Consider the following 17002-nt stretch of genomic DNA (forward strand, 5'->3'; position numbering starts at 1 on the left):
CAGCTGTCATATGCCTGTTGATATGAATGGACTTCAGGAAAAAATGACCACGTTCACTGCCTTTTGCATTTCCTCTTATCAAGGTCAGCTAAACACAGGAAGAGCTGGGCACATATGTCATCCCAGTGTCCAAGGCATCTTGATTTTGTGGCCGGCGTGGGCTACATAGCAAGGCTCTTTCAAGCAAGCAACAACCAACCAATGAACAGCACAAAACGATTACGGGGCTGGGGAGGAGTCTCCGTGGGTAAAGTACAGGCATGAAGATTTGAGTTTGATTCCCAGTTCCCTAGAAAGGAAGGAAAGAAAGAAAGAAAGAAAGAATAAATAAATAAATAGGTAAAGAAAGAAAGAGGTGAAGATGGGTGTGTTGGTGCACACCTATGACCCCAGAACAGCTACCAGCGATGTATTTGTGGGGCAGATAGAAGGATTTCCTGAGATGCTGCCAGCTAGCAGAAATGGTTACCCCAAGTTCAGTAAGATAGACCCTGTCTTAAAAATAAGTCCCAGAACAATAGAGATATCCACTCAGTGTCGACCTCTGGTCTCTCCTCACAGGAATGTGGGCACACTGGACACAGACACACAGAGGAAATATTAGTGGTCAGAGGGCTCCGCAGGTAAAACTGCCTGCTGCTCAGGATGATGGCCTGGGTTTGATCCTGATGGAAGGGGAGAACTCATTTCTGCAAGTTGTCCTATCACTTTCCTGACCCATAGAAATACACAACAAATAAATACATGTAATCCTACGACTGTTACTAAAGCATTGGAGCCACACCTTTTGTGGAAGATGGAAAAACATCCCCCGGATTAAGTGTCCTTCATCCATAGTGTCCTTTATCATCCTTCTCACGTCTGGGTAAACCGTGAGAAAATGCATCACACCTACACCTCACGGGTATTCATAAGAAAACATGTTCCCAGGACATGTCTGTGCTCCTGCTCAAAGGCCAAGCCTAGTCCCCAGCAGGCTGGAGTTCTGGGCCGCTGACCAGGGAAGGACGCGCGCGCCCCCTAGCGCCCTTCTTGGTCACCGCATCACCCCGCCCCTCCGTGAGCTCAGTTTAGCCCACACGCGCCTGCGCACTCGGGCTTTTTTTTTTTTTTTTTTTTTTTTTTTACGACGCCGTCAAGAAGTTCCGCTGAACCTACGGCAGCCCAGTTCCGGTTCAGACCTTTCCCGGCCCAACACACTACTCCTGCACGCAAGGGGCTCGTCTTTTCTCTGTGCGTCCCGAGCAGCGTTCCCGGGTCAGTCTGTTTTGGGTTTTGGGAGGCAATGCAGGTTTTGGGGTCCCGGCCCTTGAAAAGCTCAGTGGAACAGCAGCCTTGTGGCGTGCTCTGCACTGTCTGCTTCCCCAGCTGGGTGGCAGGATGGTCCGTACTGGTTGGTCTCCTAGGACCGGGTCCCTAGGACGTGCTTTGTAGGGGCGGGCGGGCGGCTCCGATGCCTCCCCCAGAAGTGACGAAGGTTTTCTGGAGATACGTCGAGGTCCAGCTCCGGGGGAGAGTCTCCATTCACTGCTGGGGCCCCCTGCTGAAGGCACGGGAGGCCCTGAGGCTCCCAGTACTTCCTCCTGGCTCCTCCACTAGTTTCCCCACCATCCGTGCAGCCTTCTAGAGAGTTTGTGCGATGCGACCTCCCAATGGGAAATCTATAGTTAAGGGTCACCGTGGAGACGCCTAGACACCTTCGGTGCCGCCCCCCTCCCCGGATATAGGGTTAGGGATTTTCTACACACTCTCCTGCCTTGGCCCTGACTCACCCTCTTTCTGTCAGTCACTTGCTTTCCTGGAGGAGTTGAGCAGGAAGGTCTCCAGGGTAGTCTGGGCTGGAGCACCCGCCAACTAAACATAATTGACCGTCCTCTGTCTCCTCACCGTTCCTCAACCGTCCGCTTTAAAGGCAGGGTGTATTAGAGCCTTTCTCGTTGTTGCTGTGGTCAGATCTCCGACAGAGCGACTAAAAGAAGGACAGGTCTCTTTCTGTGACCAATCCACAAGACATGGCAGGGGCCTGAGGCAGCTGGTCGCCTTGCACCCGTGGGCAGAAAGCAGAGAGATGAATGACGCGCTCAGGTGACTTCATCCTTTTTATTCAGCCCTAGGGGGCGATGTCCACATTCAGAGTAGATCTTCCCTGAGTTAAACTTACCTGGAAATCCAGAGGTGTGTTTTCATGATGATTCTAAATCTAGGTAGTGAAGGAGAACCATCATGCAGGGTCTCACTGTGGCCTAGGTAGCCCTGGAACTGACTGCCTCAGGCCCTGAGTGCTGGGGTTACAGGTGTGCGCCTCTGCACCCAGCGTCCTGTCATATCTACGTCACCTTCGGTTTCAGCCATTCTCTTGCCATGTGCTAACTTCTTGAGAGTTACGCTTTTATTCAGTGCGTGTTTGTGAGCGTGCGTGGGCGTAAGAGCACAGCTTTTGAGAGTGAATTCTCACCTACTGTGTGAGTTCTGGGGGCTCAACCTGGGGTATCAGGCAAGTGTCTTTACTCCTGAGCCATCTTGTCGCTCCCGGTGATAGTTCTTTAGGAAGACTATCTGTTTGAAGTTTGTTTTGTGTATTTGGGTGTTCTATCTGCACACACACACACGCCTGGTGCCTTCAGCAGCAGAATAGCTCCTGGGACTAGTTACAGAAGGTCCACATGATTCACCATGTCGGTGCCCTTCTACAAAGCAACAAGTATTCTTAACTGCTCAGCCCCCCCCCCCCCTTTTGAGACAAGGTCTCATATAGCCCAGGTTGGTCTCAAGCTCCATATGTAGCAGATGATGACCTCTGACACCTGATCCTCCTGCCTCTGCCTCCACCTCCTGAGTCCTGGGATTGCAGAAGTGCGTCACTGTACCTGGCTTGATACAGTACCGGGTATCGGACCTAGGATTTCATGCATATACTAGGCAAGCTCTGAACCAGCTGAGCTGGGTCCCCAGCTGCAAGTGCTTTTCATGAATAAGAAACCTCTTGGGTCTCCAGCTTTCGGGTCGTTTCCGTTGCTCTCGTTAATCCTCTTTAAAGATTTCTTTTTAATTTTTTGTTTCATTTTGTATATGCGTGTGTGTTTGAGTGTGGGTTTGTGCATGTGAGCGCAGTGCCAACAGAGGCCAGAGGCACCGATTCTCCCTGGAGCTAGGGTTACAGGTGGTTGTGAGCCACCTGAAGTGGGTGCTGGGAACTGAACTCTAGTACTTACAAGAGCAGGACGTGCTCGGAAGTGCTGAGTCATCTCTGCATCTTCTCTACTTCTCATCTGTCTTCTTTCCCCCACTGGCTGGCAAGATTATAGAGCTCCCCTCCACTGGGCACGGTAGTGCTCAGCGCTGGTGCAGCTGGGTTGTGTGGGTATTTCTAAGAGGTTCTCCCTCTGGCGCTTGGTGCCAGGCCTCATCCATCCATCACCCTGACTTTTGGTCTCCCTGCAGGGCGGCGGCATGGAAGCGCGTTTCACGCGCGGGAAATCGGCGCTGCTGGAGCGCGCACTGGTGCGGCCACGCACCGAGGTGAGCCTGAGCGCCTTTGCCCTTCTCTTCTCTGAGCTCGTGCAGCACTGTCAGAGCCGCGTCTTCTCTGTGGCCGAGCTTCAGGCACGCCTGGCTGCCCTAGGCCGTCAGGTGGGTGCCCGAGTCCTGGATGCCCTGGTAGCCCGGGAAAAGGGTGCCCGGCGTGAGACCAAAGTGCTGGGTGCGCTGTTGTTCGTCAAGGGCGCAGTGTGGAAGGCACTCTTCGGCAAGGAGGCCGACAAGCTGGAGCAGGCCAATGACGACGCTCGCACTTTCTACATCATTGAGAGGGAGCCGCTCATTAACACCTACATCTCGGTGCCGAAGGAGAACAGCACACTCAACTGTGCCAGCTTCACGGCGGGCATCGTGGAAGCTGTGCTCACACACAGTGGCTTCCCTGCCAAGGTTACAGCGCACTGGCACAAGGGGACCACACTCATGATCAAGTTTGAAGAGGCCGTTATCGCCCGAGATCGGGCCCTGGAGGGACGCTGACCCCACAGGAGATAAAGGATGAGCAGATCCCATTCCTAAGCTTGTGTTGTGTCTTGTGTAGGGGCGCCAGATCTGCCCACACCCTGATCCGGTCCTGAGTCTCAGGCTGAGGGAGTCCAGAGGCAAGTGTGTCAGGCATAGGTAGAGAGTGATAAGTTGACAGTGGGCTGACCTAGCTTCTGACTTTAAGATGAGGTTGGAGGGTTGGGTGTACTGGGGAGATGGGGCACCTGTGGAATTATCTTTGGGGCCTGTAGGCTGGAGAGATGGGGGCAGGGTTATGAGGTTAAGAGGGACCAGGTCCTGGCAAACTGCCAGTGCCATCACCCAGTTGGTCGAGTGCCTTGGGTTTGATTCCTTATGCCACATACACTGGGCATGGTGCAGATTGTCTCATCCCAGCACTAGGAAGGTAGAGGGAGAAGGATCAGAAGTTCAAGACTATCCTCCACTACTTAGCAAGTTTGAGACCAGCTTTGGCAGCACAGGACTCTTTCTTAAACAAGTTTCAGGCAGGGGGATTTTCCCCTTGAAACTCACTTTTCCTTAATCTACGTTTGCTCTTAAGAAAAAGTAGATAAAGGAGAGGGCATGGCCGTATGACTAAAATATATATGGAGAGTGACTTTTCTCCCTTTAGACCTTTGCTACTTCAAAGTGGCCTGTGGACCGTCAGCATCAGCACCAGCACCAATAGCATCAGTATCTTTGTCCCACATGCAGAATCCCTGGTCCATCCTAGACTTACTGGACCAACATTTGTATTCTAGCCCCATTGCCACAGGTATCCCTGGGTCACTTATTTTGAGAAGCAGAGCTTCAGAGCATCAGAGTCACATAGAGGAGTTTCTAAAACTCAGGTGGTCGGACCCTGCCCTTTCAGTCAGATTCTGCAGTTTTGGGGTGTGCCTAAGAACTTGTTTCTGGTACATTCTGGAGAGCTGCTGGGTGCCCCAGGGATCCCACTGAGAACAATGGCACACTGACTTCTTGAAAGGGGAAGAGCCCAGAATCATCTGAGAATTTAAAGGCTTTAAAGGTAATATATATATAATTGGGTTTTTCAAGATAGGGTTTCTCTGTGTAATAGTCCTGACTGTCTTGGAACTCTGTAGACCAGGCTGGCCTTGAACTCAGAGATCCACCTACCTCTGCCTCCCAAGTACTGGGATTAAAGGCATGCGCCACCTGGTTTAAGGTTAAATATTTTTAATTTTTTTTCTGCGACAGGTTGCTGTCAGCCTAGGCTGGCTTTGAGTTTGCTGTGTTCCAGGATGACCATGAATTCCCCATCCTTTTGACGCTTTCTGAGGTTGGGTGTTTATCTTAGTGCCTCCTCACATTATTACTGTTTGAGGCAGTCTCAGCTATGCTGTCCTGGCTGGCCTGGAACTCACTACATAGACCAGGCTGGCCTCAAACTCAGAGATCTGCCTGCCTCCCTAGTGCTGAGATTAAAAGTTGTGCACCACCACCCCCGGCTATTTTTTTTTTTAAAGACTTTTTATTTGTGTGTGTTTGTATGTAGGTTTGTGAGCATGAATGCAGGTGACTGGAGGCCAGAAGGGGGCATTGGGTCCCCTAGAGCTGTTGCAGGTGTTTGTGAGTCATCTGATGTGAGTGTCGCAGTCTGAACTCCCGTCTGGATCCGCTGAGGCATGTCTCTAGCCCTCTACCTTGTTTTTAAAATTACATTTATTTTGTGTGTGCCTGTAGAGTCAGAGATGTAAGATGCCTTCCTCTGTTGACTCCACCTTAAACATCTTAAAATACGTGTGTGTTGTGGGGGGGGGGCTGCACACGCCACGGGGTACTGTGGAGGGCAGCTTTCAGGACATGTTTCTTTCCTTCCGCTACACGAGACTCAGGAGACTCAGGCATTGAACTCAGGTTATTGCTGGCCCTCCTCTCAGCTTTATTTGGGGCTCACTGATTTGGCCAGGCTGGCCCAAAGCCAGAGTTCCAAGCTTACTTGGATTATAAGAAAGTAACCATCGCACCTGGCTAAGGTTCGGGTGCTTCTGAGCTGCGCTCCCGCCCCTCCCTAGCACGTCACTTTAGTAACTTAAGAAAAGAAATGATCAAGACACACAAGGTGTAAATTCCGTGTCAGTTGCACTACATTCTCAAAGAGGCTCGTGGGCACCAAGTCTCTGAAACTGTCAGCTTCTACCTGCTACACCTGAACACATGGACACAGCCTCCAAGGAGGGGGAGGAATGCTGGGGACCAGCCATGATCTTTTTCACTGATGATTCAAGCTTGGTGGGAGCATTCACTCCCAGACCCTGGGGAGAGGGACCTCCGGTCTGTGTTGCAGAGAGTGGGAAGAAGGGGAAAACGTGATAGGAGGGTAGGAAGCCTCCTGAGAAATCTGTCCTCAGCTCCCTGTGGGTTCAGCCGCCCACATACATGCTGCATGGCTGGGCTGTGGTCGAGGAAGGCAGAGGGAATGGGATGGTCAGCTTAGGTCAGCAGTAGAAGCTTGGTGGGGAGCTGGCATATGCCAGCTGCTTCAGTATGGATGGGGGCATAATCATGGAGGCCTCCAGTCACATAGAGGGGTCCACGCCTTGACAGGGGGTCCCCAGGGCCTGGCGCTTTCCATGATGGGAGAGATATCCAGAAGAGTGGGCAGAGGTTTGTCAGGGTTCGGTTTTTGGAGTAGTGGGTCCTGTTGGACGCTCAGAGGCTGAAGGGGCAGAATCCTCGCATGTGGCCAGCTGCTCACACACCCAGCCTTCCAGGAAGCTGTGACAGAAGGCATCGTTCCACTGGCCGGATCCCCGCATCATTACGCAGTCCTCACCCTGCCCTGCGTTGTTGGGCTCCCCGGGACTCCAGTTGCTGGAACGAGAGACACCTCCAGTCACAGGATGTGATGAGGGAGGTGCCCCTTCTCTGCAGGCCCTCTCCCATTACACCCCCTTCATATGAGAGTTTCCCCCGTTTGGGGGATCTGTACCTGGGCCTCCCCTATTTCTGTATTCCCTCTATGCATGCAGCCCAAGACTCACCTTTCCAATCTACGCCTGCTCCTCACTTTGGGCTTTCATCCTTTCCCTATGGCTAAGAAAGCTAAGAAGTCCAGACCCCAGGGCTTGCTCTCCTTCACCTGTAGCCTGTGGAACCCTGAGCCCTGGACTCCTGCATGCGGTCCCCATCCAGGGGCCGCTCCCTCCTTGGTGTTTCTCCCATCTCACTTCCCACAGGCTCCCTTACCTGTAGCCCACTGGGCTTCCATCCATCCATATGAACTCTCCCTCCACATTGAGATCCCGGAGGCCAATCCAGGAATCCTTCTTGTTGGTGTGTTTCATCAGGAAGTCCTAGGGGGAGATGCGTATGGTCCTTCTCATCCGTTCCAGAAGGCCATGGTGGGATCCTACCCCAACCCCGGCTGCCATCCAGCTGCCCATAGTCTCCACAGAGCCCAAGCCACCTGCTCCTCCTGGCTGTGAATGCTGACTAACCGCCCTTTTAGGTCGCTGCAGGTGAATCGGGCCTGGATCCATCGCTTGGAGTCATTGCCAAAATAGTAGCACTTCTGTTGGAAATGGAGCCAGTTTTTGGGACACGTGCTGCATGCAACTCCTGGGTTCACACAGAAGAGAAGAGGCTCAGGAGCATTGTGGGGGGCCACCCCTGACCGCCATGGGCAGAGTGTGCATGTGCATAGTTTCTCTTCTGCATTCACCCAGGGGTCTTTTCTTTTTCATTCCTAGATTTTTTTAAATAATTTTTTTATTTATTAAAAATTTCCGCCTCCTCCCTGCCTCCCATTTCCCTCCCCCTCCTCCCACTCCCTTCCCCCTCCCTCTCCAGTCCAAAGAGCAGTCAGGTTTCCCTGCCCTGTGGGAAGTTCAAGGTCCTCCCCCCTCCATCCAGGTCTAGGAAGGTGAGCATCCAAACAGACTAGGCTCCTACAAAGCCAGTACATGCAGTAGGATCAAAACCCTGTGCCATTGTCCTTGGCTTCTCAGCAGCCCTTATTGTCTGCCATGTTCAGAGAATCCGGTTTTATCCCATGCTTTTTCAGTCCCAGTCCAGCTGTCCTTGGTGAGCTCCCATTAGATCAGCCCCACCGTCTGTCTCAGTGTGTGGGTGCACCCCTCGCGGTCCTGACTTCCTTGCTCATATTCTCCACCCAGGGGTCTTGACTGGAAGAACTGTCCTGTCCCTCCAAGCTTAGAGCCTAACAGCCTGTCTGCAGATTGCTTTCTTCATGGGATCTCCGAAACTGGCTAGTTCTTTGATGAGGCAATCTCAGCCACCAACACTATTACTGAAGACACCTCGGTGGTTACAGAATGGCAATTGTCACTAACCTCATAAATACCTCAACCACTGGGACCAGCAACAAGCAGCCAAAGCTAACCACAACTCAGCTACCAGCATTATGAAACGTTTCCAGTTCCAAAGTTACTAACGCCTCCATGGTTAGTAATACTTTAATTACCAGAACCAGAACCACAGACACCTCAGCCACCCACATGTCAGCCACAGCATCACCCCTATAGACACCTCAGTCAAAACAGAGATGGCTGAGTGATTAAGAACGTGTATAGCTCTTGCAGAGGACCTAAGTTCTGTTCCTAGCACCCACATTAGATAGCAGCTCACAACTGCCTGTAACTCCAGCTCTCTGGGTCTGGCCTCTGCAGGCACCTTAAACTGACATGCATGTTACCTCTCCTGTAACTAAGAATAAAATATTAAAAGAATATTTATTTAAAAGGAAATAAAAACTAAGGGAAAGTAGAGATTGAGAGAGAGAGAGAGAGAGAGAGAGAGAGAGAGAGAGAGAGAGAGAGAGAGATTGAAACTGGAAAAAGTTTCATGACTGTCACACCTAGGGACAGACAGTATCAGAGCTGAGCTCAGGCCCCAGGAAGTAGAACCATTTGCACGTGGGAGATCTCAGTTGGCAAAGCACTGAACAAATTTGAGGTCTGAGTGTGGGGCTTATGGATGAGTGCACCTGTAATTCTAGTGTTCCTGTGGTGAGGTGGAAAGCAGTATGTGTGTGTGAGAGAGAGATCTGTGTATGTGGTTTGTGTGTGGTGTGTGTGTATGAGACCTGTGTATGTGCAGTGCATAGTTGTTGTGGGTGTATGTGGTCAGTATTCATGTGTGTGTATGGTTTGTGTGTGGTGTGTATATGTGGTCTATGTGTATGTGGTATGTGTGTATGTGACCTGTGTATGTGATATGTATATGTGCTATGTATCTGTGTAGGTGTGTGTATGTGGTGAGTGTATATGGTATGTGTGTATGTGAGGTACGTGTGTGTAGTGTGATGAGTGTTTGTGTATGTGTGAAGCGTGTGCTTTGTGTTTGTGTGTTGTGTATGTGTGTTGTGCATGTGGTATATATGTGTGAGGTGTGTGGTGTGTATGATGTGTGTACTCAGAGAAAGGGTAAGAGGTGAGAAATCTGTGAACAGTGAACATAATCTTCTACCACAGAAAACCACAGGGGTTTTCTGCCGGGATCCCCAGAGTCACTGTCCCAAGGGATGGGAACTCCTTCCAACCAAGCAAAGTTCCTTCCTCTTGTCTTGTTCTTTGAGGCAGATGGGACTTTCCAGAAGGAAATGGGAAAAAGTCAAGGGCAATGAAGTGAAGGGGCCAGGAGTGCAGCCATTCTTAGCCCGTGTTACAGGCTCTTCAATGGCTCTTGGGCAAGCTTGGTGGCCTCCAGGGGCCAGTGTTTTCCGGATCTGAGGCATCCCTGGTGGAGGTGTCAAGTCCCTTAGCGCTGAGTGGGTCAGTTTATGGCGGTGGCTATGGTGAGGGTGAGGTGGGACAGGGGGAGGGAACATTATAGGGACATGAAAAAGGAAAGCAGCTCCTCATGCTGAAGTCTCGCAGGAGCCTCTGAACAGCGCAGAGGCAAGAATTTCAGCACAGTTAGCATTTGCTTTGAAGGCTGACCGAGTAGCGGCAAGGACTTGTATATCTATATTCTTTCCATATAGGGATCTTTTATATTAAAACGAGGAACTAAGCTCAAGGTCTGATCATGGTGTATGATCTCAGGTTGGACTTCATTCCTCCACCAGCTAAATTCTAGGACTCTCAAACAAGACTATTGGTTCTGTTTACAGTAAGAATGTCCCATCTTCCTGCACCCCTGTGGCCTTTCACCTCATCAATAGTAACCATGTTGGGAACTGCCCTGGAATCTCATTTAAATTCTCTGGGCTGAACAAGCATGAGGACCGCAGTTTTGATCCCCAGAACTGATTAAAGCTGGATCTGGCCGCATGCAACCCGTAATCCCAGTGCCCCTATTTAGAGCTGGGGGGGGGGCAGAGACAAGAGAACTCCTGGATGCCTCTGAGCCAGCTAGCCTGGCTTATGCAGTGGCTAACAAGAGATCCTGTCTCAGATGAGATGGAAGGTGAGGACTGACACTTGAGGTTGTCCTCTAACTCCCACAGTACACCACGGCACATGCGCACACCCCCGTGCCACACACACACACACACACACACACACACCCATCTGAGATTATTGGAGAGACCAAGATGCAGCTGCTTGAGAAGCCCACACCCATCTCCTCCCCCCCAAGGACACATCCTTTCTCTTTCATGCTTAAATCTCTATTAGGGCTAATGAGATGGCTCTGTGGGCAAAGGGGCTTGCTGCTAGGTCTGAAGACCTCAGTCAGTTCTCAGAACCCATGTGGTAGGAGAGAACCATCTCCTGAAAGTTGTCCCCTGACCTCCAAATGTGTGCCCTGGCATGCATTTCCTCCACCTTTACGTACACACACATAAAATAAATAAAATGTAGAAATAATTAAAAAAAAATCCATGTTGAAATCTCTCTGGATAAACTCCAGTCCTACTCCACACTGGCTTGTCCTGCATTCTCTGAATCAAAGACAAAGAGCCCTGTTTTACCTGAGTTGAGGTCCCTAGAGGGTTAAGGAAACTCCTCAGTCTATGGAACTGTCTTTCTGTCCCTGCCACCTGGGTAGGGCTGCTGCTGATCACATCCCCCTCTAAGCCTGGCTGGGCAGACTCCAGGAATGGAAGAAAGCTAGTGGTGGTTAGCCTTACCCAGGAAGAGGAAAACAGCGTGGACTCCGCCCCAGCAGCAGAAGGTGTTCTTCTATGTCCCCATCTGTCCTGGTCCGTGCCCATCACACAGACCCCTCAGTCACACCATGCCACACAATCGCATCAGCACAGCCTCCTCGTATGACACACACGCACACGCACGCACACTCAGGATGTCCCAGGATGTGGTTACAGGCCATCACTGTGGTGGTAAGTCAGACTCACCCTTTGATAGTAGCATCTCTATCCTCAGCTTTGCCACCTCTTCCTGGAGTTTCTCCAGAGAATCTGAGGCTGTGCGCTTCTCATTCAAGCCTTGGGGGACCAGGGATGAGGGCAGCGTTCAGAGACTGACCAGCAGCTCCCAGCACCACCTGCTTCCCACTCAGTTTGCCCCTTTCCCCTGGCCGTTCCAAGACTCACTCTGGGATTTGATGTTGATTAGATCCTCTAGGAGTCTGTTCAGGTTCTGGGAGAGCTCAGAGTCTGAAAGGCATAGGGATGGGTGCAGGTTTCAGAGACTGACTGGCAGCTCCCAGCACCACCCGCTTCCCACTCAGTTTGCCCCTTTCCCCTGGCCGTCCCAAGTCTCACTCTGGGATTCGATATTGGTTAGATCCTCCTGCAGTCTGATCAGGTTCTGGGAGAGTTCAGAATCTGAAAGGAGTGAGGCTGGCCTCAGAGATGCTGCGTATGGATCATCCGCCCCTTCCTCCCCCCTCTTTTCCTTCCTGTTGTCCCCTATTCCCCATCCTGAGCCTGGCCTCCAGCCTCCTGTGTCCCTGTGGTTCTCAGGGTGGTGGTGGTGGTGGGGCTTCCTCTCGTCCTGTCTTACCCTGAGTTTTCATTTGCTTCTGTTCTGTTTGGAGCTCCTGCATGCTTTGTGACATCCGAGCAGCTGCCCACAGAGAAGAAGAACTCAGTGATGAGAAGGTTCCCCTACCCCAACCCTGCCTTTTCCTCCATGGGTCCTAGGGCTGCCTGTTCCCTGTGTGGTTTGGAGCAGCACATGGCTGATCACACTGATTCCAAGGCCATCCCAGCCTCCCCCCTTCCCCATCTCAGTCTGACAAGAGGTGGCTGGCTCACCCTGGGATTTCTGGGCCAACTGATTACTCTGGTATCTTTGTAAGTCCTGGGAAACATGAGAGACTGGGACAAAGGGAAGAAGAAGAGAGGTGTTTTTAAGAACCACAAAGACCCACCCTCCATCCATCCCTTCCCCTCCCTCTTTTCTTCCCGCCCTCCCTTTCTCCTTTCTCCCTGTGCAGCTCATATTGCTCTCTCACTTGCGGTCCTCCTGCCTCAACCTTCTGACGTCACAGGCAAACATGCCTCCACACCCAGTTAAGGCGGAACACTGCACTTTAGCCCAGTCCTCTGTGCAGGGGCCTCTTTCACATCCTCACAATGAGCACAGCTTTTTTCGTAGTTTAGATGGAGCAAGTTTAGATGGACCAAATAGAACATACAAGGGACAGGCTAGAACTAGAACACAGCTAGCAGTCAGCTGTGTCCTCCTTCGCTCTAGTACTAAATATGAAGTCAGTAGCCATATTTTCTGAGGGCTTTCCTCCCCTTCCCTTTCTCTTTCTTTATTTTTATTTATATATATTTATTTTATTTGAGACAGGGTCTCATCACTCAGGATGCTCTGGAACTCAGTATGTAGCCAAGGATGAGCTTGAACCTCTGATTCTCCTCCTGCCTCCGTTTGTCAAGTGCTGGGATGGCAGGCAGCCCCGTGGTGCTCAGTTAATGCAGCAGGGCAAACACTCCATCAGCTGAACTACATCCTCAGCCCTGGAGGCCTTGGTCTTCCCGCACTTGTTATTTCGCTATTTCACACCTGTGTTACAGAAGGGCACTGTGAGGCACAAGTGTTTTTGTGGATATCAGGTAACAAGACAACCAGGCTTCTCCAGAGACTGGAGAAGTTTCCTCCTGGGATAGAAAAGGTATTCTAGGGAGAAGGTGACATTGATGCAGCCCCCTCAGTGATCACTGGCAGGGAAATGGCAATCCCTGGTTATCCCAACCGTCACTTCTGCTAGCCCACCTTGACCCCCTCATACCATTCTGTACGGCGGCAGCTCCCAGCTGTTTCAGATTCTTCTCCGTTTCCCAGTCTAAGGGGGTCAGTGGAAAGAGGAGCAGGTAAAAAGGATAGTCATCTCCCCACACCTGGCAGCTGGCGTTGGGGGTACAAGCAGAACCAGGGATGCTGGGCAACGGGGAGGGGGACATTGAGATGGAGCAGAAGATGGGGAGATCAGGTTCCAAAGAGGGTGGTGGGCTCCCCAGGCATTGGGATGGGAGTAGAATGTCTCAGTGATTGGGGATGTCCTTACGCCACAGAAGAAGCAGGGTCAGCACGGCAGCCCACATTGCTGTACTCAGCAACACCACCAGCACGAGCTGTGTCCCCCTTCTTGCACAGCAGGAACGCTTGTGAGAAGGCTCCCAGTATTCTGTTGGTTCTGCAGAGTGTCGAAAGGTGCAGGGGAGTGTGGGCTCCACCTTTGTCTCCCAGAGTTTCAATAGCCAAAGTTTTTATCTAGAGCCTCACCTGAAGCAGAGGGTTCCAGTGAACCCTAGGCTCCTTCTTTCTCAATTTTCTCCACGTGCAAACTGCCCACCACCGTGTCTATCTGTATGGCTCATGTCCATCAGTCCTGAACTTGGTCTGTCTATCTCTCCTCTGTGAGTCTCTTGAGTCTGCCTGTCTGGGTTTTGGCTTGCCTAGTCAGAGTCTGTCCACAGTCCAGCAGGCAACAAGTCTCACTTCAGTCCAGGTCATTTCCAGGGAGACAGAAAGACATAGGAGCTTCTAAGCCTCCCCACTTACAATGCTGGGTCCCCCAGTCTCACTTCTAAAGGACGAAGCCTTCTTTTTCTAGTCTGTTCTGACCCCTGACTCTCCAAGCTCATACCTTGATCCTCAAGTCCTAAATACTCTTGTTTGTCCCAAATCCTGAGCCCTTTGCCTAGTCACAAGACACCACATCCCAATTCTTGCCCCATATGGAAGTCCAGTCCCCAGATAGCACACTCTGCAGGCTTCACCCTGATACTCGAGTTCCCCTACTCTGTCTTGATGTCCCTCACACAGGTCCCCGACTCTTCCTTACCCTGGTTTTGAGAACTCATTCTGAATTCCAAGTTCCTGTTCAAATTGGCCTTCAACTCTATGCGACCCTGAGCTGCCCAGCTGGGACTGAGTTTTGTTGGGAAGGTGTTGAGTCACAGGAGGAGGGGCCCCGAGTTCCCCTGTCCCACCTGGCTGTGTGCCACCGACATCAGTCAGTGCTCATCTTCCCGCTTTGCCCCGCCTCCTGGTCTTCCTTGGAAATGCACCCTCTTGGGTGGAGAGGGACTGAAGAGGCCCCCCACCTCTCCCGGGCAGAATGGGTGCCAGCTTTGGCCCCTGGGAACCGCCTTACCTGAATATTCATTGTTCTCCATGGCAGTCCTGCTGAGATCCTTTCAGTGATGGTGCGGGGCACTGCCTGCCGAGGTCAGAGCTCTGGAAGCAACCTGGTTTCAGTGGACATTAGGATAAGTGTCATACTCTCTATGAGTGTAGGACAGCACCTGGGACTTGGAGAGCTCAGGGGAGTTGGCCGATTTTGTTTAGTCCAGAAGTTGAATGTTGTGGTGAGCTTGGGAGATATGACTAATGTAGTCTCAGAAGTCTCACAAGTCGAGCACCCAGAATGTATCACATAGGAATCACGCGTGTGTGTGCGCGCGCGCATGCGCACACACACACACAGCAGGTGCTCGAGACATGTGAAATGTCTTTTTTATTGTAAAAAGGGGATTTTTAGCATATGTGTATATGTCTGTATGCATTCAGGTATGTGTGTGTGCAGGTGGGCTTGCATGCATGTACATGTGTCTCGTGTGTGCTGTAAGCTTGTGCATGTGTGTTAGTGTACACACTTGTGCACATGTGTGCAGAGGCCAGAGGAAGACATCATGGACCAGCTCTATCACGTTCTACTTTATTCCTTTGCGACAGGTCTCTTACTGAGCCTGGAGCAGTCAGTAAGCTCCATTGATCCTCTTGTCTCCACTCCCTGACTCCAGTGCTGAAATTATAGGTGTGCTTTCATGCTTGTATATGACCCTGCCTGGGTCTGTCTGTCTGTCTATCTATCTATCTATCTATCTATCTATCTATCTATCTATCTATCTGGATGCTGCTTGCCCAGCAAGAGAGCTTATGCGCTGAGCCTTGTCTCCGGAGTTTTTTTGGGACAGGATCTCCCTGTGGCCTGGAGTTTGTGAACTGGGTGAGGCAGGAAGGCCAGTGAGTCCCAGGGTCCCTTTTGTGTTCATCTTCCTGGCCTTGGGACTCCAGGCATCCACCACTAGCCTGGACTGATGTGGGGGCCAGGGGTCTGAACTCGGGTTCTCATGCTGGCAGGGCAAACTCTTTACCCACGGAGCCATCCCCCTGGCCCTGCCTTGCACACTTAGCAATGCTGTGGGGTTGTGGCAGGCCCGTTTGGATGCGCACAACTTTCATCGTGATCACTCGAAATGCTGCTGGATCTGATTATAGTCTTGGTTAAGGGCTCCATTTGTGTCAGGCTCAGAGATAGCATTTTCAGCTCTTCTCCCCCTTTTATTTGGCTCTTACATTTAAAACATACTTTTATGGAAGCCTGACTGTCAACAACTGTTCTCTCTTTGCTGTGTGATTATGGGTAGGTTGCACGCCCTCTCTGAGCCTTAGGAGCATGATGGTATGGGGCAGCTATCCTCTGCCTAACAGCACTGTAAACTGATTCTGCCATCAGGGGAAGAGGCCAGAGGTATCCCTACTCCGGGCAGCTGGATCTGGGGCAGGACCTGGGCCTGAACCAGGCTTCTTCCTGAGAGAGTGGCTTGGTTTATTCATTTACCAAAAAAGTGAGCAGCAATTTGACTCTATTTGTATGCAAAACACAGATGAGGTGTTTAGTACCCCACTGATTGATACTTGGGGAGTTTAACCTCATTCACGGAATGAAGTACCAGACAGGGAGTCATCTGTCCACTCCACACAGTGATGAGACAGGAACATTGTAGCCTAGCTGCTCCCCTCGCTGGCAACTTGGCCTTATTAGGGAGCTGGCTTCTAACAGAGTAGCAGACTCTCACTTTCTGATCTGAGAAGTCTTGCCCTCTCCAATACCACTTTCTCTGGCTTCCCATAGCTTTTCCTGATCAGCCTCTAGTTGAGCCACCAACCAGTATTCTCAACCCAACTGTGTTAGATTTCAGTATCTAAACTCCCCTGCATCAGTCAATGGTGTGCTGAGCACCTGATATGTTTCTTCCCCCTCATACGAATAGAGTCAAATTGCTGCTCACTCCTTTTGTAAATGAATAAATCCAGTCTCCCAGGGAGAAGCCAGCATCTCCTAAGCTGAGGCCTCTTTATTCTGTCTACGCTGTTGCCCCTGATTGTCAACTGGGTCTCTTGTGGTTTACTCTTGACTTAGTTCAAGGTAGTCTCTTTCAAGGAGACTTTGCTGTCCAGTACCCATAGCTAGTTCCTGATACAAAGAGATAGACCTCCCCACCACAGACACACAGACCCCCCCACACACGTAACCCACACATAGACACAAACTCACTTGAACTTGGAGTCTGTCCTTGTCCTCTTGGTGTGTGTGGGCCACTTGGAGAAGGCTGCAGATCCAGTGTGGTGGGGACACTTCTCTTTTGTCAGCAGCTCACTAATGGCTTCTATTTTCATAGACTTAATTATGGGCTTGCCACTTGGGCAACCACAGCACGCACAATGCCTTTTTTGGTACTCCGCAGAACCTGGGGAAGTCCGGGCTATTATTACCTTTTCTTCTCAGGTAAGTGAACTGTAGGAGACTCAGTGATGCCAACCAGCACTCTTGAAATTCAGAA

The 17002-nt window shown here is 51.1% G+C and overlaps 2 protein-coding genes across 3 annotated transcripts; one reads left to right on the forward strand and one right to left on the reverse strand.

The window, feature by feature from the left end:
- The first annotated feature begins 1122 nt into the window (after positions 1 to 1122).
- On the forward strand, positions 1123 to 5491 carry Trappc5 (trafficking protein particle complex subunit 5). Its single transcript, XM_050127398.1, has 2 exons — positions 1123 to 1257; positions 3442 to 5491. Exon 2 carries the CDS (start codon positions 3451 to 3453, stop codon positions 4015 to 4017), a length of 567 nt encoding a protein of 188 aa, XP_049983355.1. The 5' UTR covers positions 1123 to 1257; positions 3442 to 3450; the 3' UTR covers positions 4018 to 5491.
- A 208-nt stretch (positions 5492 to 5699) lies between these two features.
- On the reverse strand, positions 5700 to 16798 carry Fcer2 (Fc epsilon receptor II). Of its 2 annotated transcripts, XM_050127396.1 has the most exons (12): positions 16717 to 16796; positions 14530 to 14623; positions 13438 to 13566; positions 13162 to 13215; positions 12176 to 12238; positions 11922 to 11984; positions 11681 to 11743; positions 11510 to 11572; positions 11312 to 11401; positions 7460 to 7611; positions 7240 to 7346; positions 5706 to 6864 (listed from the first exon to the last, which is right to left on the reverse strand). In XM_050127396.1, exons 2-12 carry the CDS (start codon positions 14549 to 14551, stop codon positions 6663 to 6665), a joined length of 1008 nt encoding a protein of 335 aa, XP_049983353.1. In that variant the 5' UTR covers positions 14552 to 14623; positions 16717 to 16796; the 3' UTR covers positions 5706 to 6662. The 2 variants fall into 2 exon arrangements, with proteins under 2 accessions (XP_049983354.1, XP_049983353.1); XM_050127397.1 differs by lacking the exon at positions 11681 to 11743 and having other exon boundaries at positions 5700 to 6864; positions 16717 to 16798.
- Between the last annotated feature and the right edge of the window lie 204 nt (positions 16799 to 17002).

The sequence above is a fragment of the Alexandromys fortis genome, unplaced genomic scaffold, assembly GCF_014885135.2.
Source record: "Alexandromys fortis isolate MF-2015 unplaced genomic scaffold, M_Fortis_MF-2015_v1.1 scaffold_271, whole genome shotgun sequence".
In the NCBI taxonomy this organism is placed as follows: domain Eukaryota; kingdom Metazoa; phylum Chordata; class Mammalia; order Rodentia; family Cricetidae; genus Alexandromys; species Alexandromys fortis.

Coding starts and splice junctions, on each gene's coding strand:
- Trappc5 (XM_050127398.1), top strand. CDS start 3,451: ATGGAAGCGCGTTTCACGCGCGGGAAATCGGCGCTGCTGGAGCGCGCA.
- Fcer2 (XM_050127396.1), bottom strand. CDS start 14,551: ATGGAGAACAATGAATATTCAG. Junction 11,985..12,175: donor GTTGGCCCAGAAATCCCAGG/GTGAGCCAGCCA, acceptor CTCTGTGGGCAG/CTGCTCGGATGTCACAAAGC. Junction 6,865..7,239: donor GGAAGCCCAGTGGGCTACAG/GTAAGGGAGCCT, acceptor CTCTCGTTCCAG/CAACTGGAGTCCCGGGGAGC.